The sequence below is a fragment of the Mandrillus leucophaeus genome, unplaced genomic scaffold (assembly GCF_000951045.1).
Source record: "Mandrillus leucophaeus isolate KB7577 unplaced genomic scaffold, Mleu.le_1.0 Scaffold152, whole genome shotgun sequence".
NCBI classification, from domain to species: Eukaryota; Metazoa; Chordata; class Mammalia; order Primates; family Cercopithecidae; genus Mandrillus; species Mandrillus leucophaeus.
Window position 1 is genome coordinate 2,646,548 of NW_012101499.1, and position 2,776 is coordinate 2,649,323.

General features: G+C 49.0%; 1 protein-coding gene across 4 annotated transcripts in view; it reads right to left on the reverse strand.

Annotated features, from left to right (window-relative positions):
- The window catches only part of DAPK1 (death-associated protein kinase 1), a 229,796-nt gene that overhangs the window by 26,219 nt on the left and 200,801 nt on the right, over positions 1-2,776 (reverse strand). For all 4 annotated transcript variants that reach the window (XM_011975208.1, XM_011975207.1, XM_011975209.1 and 1 more), the window contains one exon: positions 1,307-1,529. In XM_011975208.1, coding sequence (XP_011830598.1) covers positions 1,307-1,529 — 223 coding nt within the window. The remainder of the gene's footprint in view (positions 1-1,306; positions 1,530-2,776) is intronic.

A 2,776-nucleotide genomic window follows, 5' to 3' on the forward strand; every position in this document is an offset into this window, starting at 1 on the left:
GGAAAGGTGTGCCCGTGAATTCCTTAGGCAGGGTGTCATTGACAAGCACTGGCTCAGGCACCAGATGTTCCGGGATTTTCCACCTGTGCGCCTCAGGAAGCCAACTGACTCCTCAAGGCTGCAGTGAAACAGCGGTAAAAACACCCCGGAAGCTGTCATGTGGACTAAATGAGGGGTCATTCAGACCGTATTTCTCCCAGTTCCTGGCACACAGTGCTCTGTAATATTGACATATGTATCAGCCATATAATAAGACAAATTATAACTGTTTTGGTTATTCTTTCTTCTCCTCATTTCAATTCTATAGCTGTGTTCAGAGACCAGAAGTTGAAAAGGGCATATAAATCTCAGCCAACTCTCCACAGCTACCCATGGCCCCTAACATCCTCCCTCCCTGAGGGGATGTAAGAGAAACACAAACTTTAACACATTTGGTGTCCACCTGGGGAACAGACCTGGCTCTTCTGTGACATCATATACAGAGAATGAATCAAGACACGAAGCACAAAACTGTTCTGGTTTAGGAAACTCTTCGAAGGTCTCTCATCTTTCCACAAACGAACTCGCTCTGTCTAGAGGAGGATTCAGTTGGAATCACACCCAAGATTGCATCGTTTTCTCTTGCTCACTGCCAGGTGTTTGCTGACAGCCCCCTAACGTGAATCCATAACCCTGTCTGTGGCAGGCCCAGAAGGCAGCAAAGCTTCCCAAGGAGGGTGGATGTGACCAGAGAGACCATCCCTGAAAACCACTAAGGAGCCTCTGGAAACCCCTCTCCAGCCTTGAACTGAGCAGGATGGTGCTTCCTAGAAACCCCTTTTTGTTGCTCTACGTATCTATAACACTGGGTCTGCCTGTAGCACTCCAGAAAGAAGGGTAAGCGGTGAGGACCCTTCTTGGGCTGGTACTTGATCTGTGCTATGCTTGGACTGTTTGAGTTTGAGCTCTTTTAGTCTCTAAGGCCAGAGCCCCTGAGTAGAATGCAATGCAATGTGCAATTGTGTCCCCAAAGCTGACTGTGCAAATTCTGCAGTTTGCACATTTATGAGGATGGACCTTTGTGTCTGTGGCTGTGATTTCAGAGAGGCCCTGGTTTTGCGACTGCCAAGTCAGTTTGCTATTGCTGGACAACAGGCAGCACACACAAGGCCGCCAGCCAACCTGGACCTGAAACCCACTAAGGCCACAGGGTCCAGTACAGGCCAAGTGACCCAAACACAACTGCCTTCCCTGCCAGACCTTGAGAGGAGAGAGAGTAGAAGCCAACACCTGCTGGAAAGACAGGGGCCAGCGTGGAGGTTCCTACCTGTGGGCTTAGAAGCCAGGGGTGAGGGTGGGAACCTGCTGGAGTTGGTGGAAGACAGTCTGGGCCGACGCCTTCTGAAAAAGCTCCTCAGCAGCCCACACTTGAGAGATTCTACAAGGGTGGTTTTCCCAGATCCCGAGTGGCCGAACAGCTTGAGCTTAATTCTTGGCTGCAGGTTCTGTGTGGGTCGGAGCTGCTGGATGAAGAGTCCTCGGTGCGTATCCTGAGCACGGATGAGAAAGAGCCAGTGAGTGACAGGAAAAGAGGCAAATAATGATTCTCAAGGTTCCTAATCCCCAGTGTGCAGTTTTTACCCATGCTGAGGATAAGTTTCTTTCTTTTTTTTTTTCTTTTTGAGATGGAGTTTCACTCTTGTTGTCCAGGCTGGAGAGCAATGGCGTGATCTCAGCTCACCGCAACCTCCGCCTCCTGGGTTCAAGCGATTCTCCTGCCTCAGCCTCCCGAGTACCTGGGATTACAGGCATGCGCCACCACGCCTGGTTAATTTTGTATTTTTAGTAGAGACGGGGTTTCTCCATGTTGGTCAGGCTGGTGTCGAATTCCTGACCTCAGGTAATCCGCCCACCTCAGCCTCCCAAAGTGCTGGGATTACAGGTGTGAGCCACTGTGCCTGGCGGAATGTTTATTTCTATCACCAATGAAAACTTCGAAAATTCAGGTAAGATTCACATAACATCAAAGTAACCATTTTCAAGTGTGAGAATCAGAGGCTTTTACTGCATTTTCAGTGCTGCAGACCATCACTACTATCTCCTTCCAGAACATTTGTGTCACCCCAAAAGGGAGCTCTGTGCCCGTGAGCATTCACTTGCCATCCCGTTTGCTCAGCCCCGGCAACCACAGCGACGTTTTCTGTCTCTAAGAATTTGCCTATTTCCATTGCATTCTGATGCATGACAAGATGGGTGGAGCAACTGTGAAGCCTTCAATTTTTGGGGGGGGGAGAAACCCCCATACTTTATTTAGAAATTTATCAGAAAAACATAATTGGATGGCCCAAATGTCCACTTCATAACTGTAGGTTTGGAATAGGAACTTTATCTTACTGTTAACTACCTACTAGCACTTTTGATTTAACTTCATGGCAATGTCACCTGTATGTGAATATTAAAAATATCTACCATCACTTTTGGTTTCAACCACATGGCAACCTAAGAAGCCTAGGAACAGACCTACAACAAATCAGGCACGGTGGCTCACGCCTGTAATCCCAGCACTTTGGGAGGCCAAGGTGGGCAGATCACGAGGTCAGGAGATCAAGACCATTCTGGCTAATGCAGTGAAACCCCATCTCCACTAAAAATACAAAAAATTAGCCAGGTGTGGTGGTGGGCGCCTGTAGTCCCAGATACTTGGGAGGCTGAGGCAGGAGAATGGTGTGAACCCGGGAGGCGGAGCTTGCAGTGAGCCAAGATCGCACGACTGCACTCCAGCCTGGGCAACAGAGCG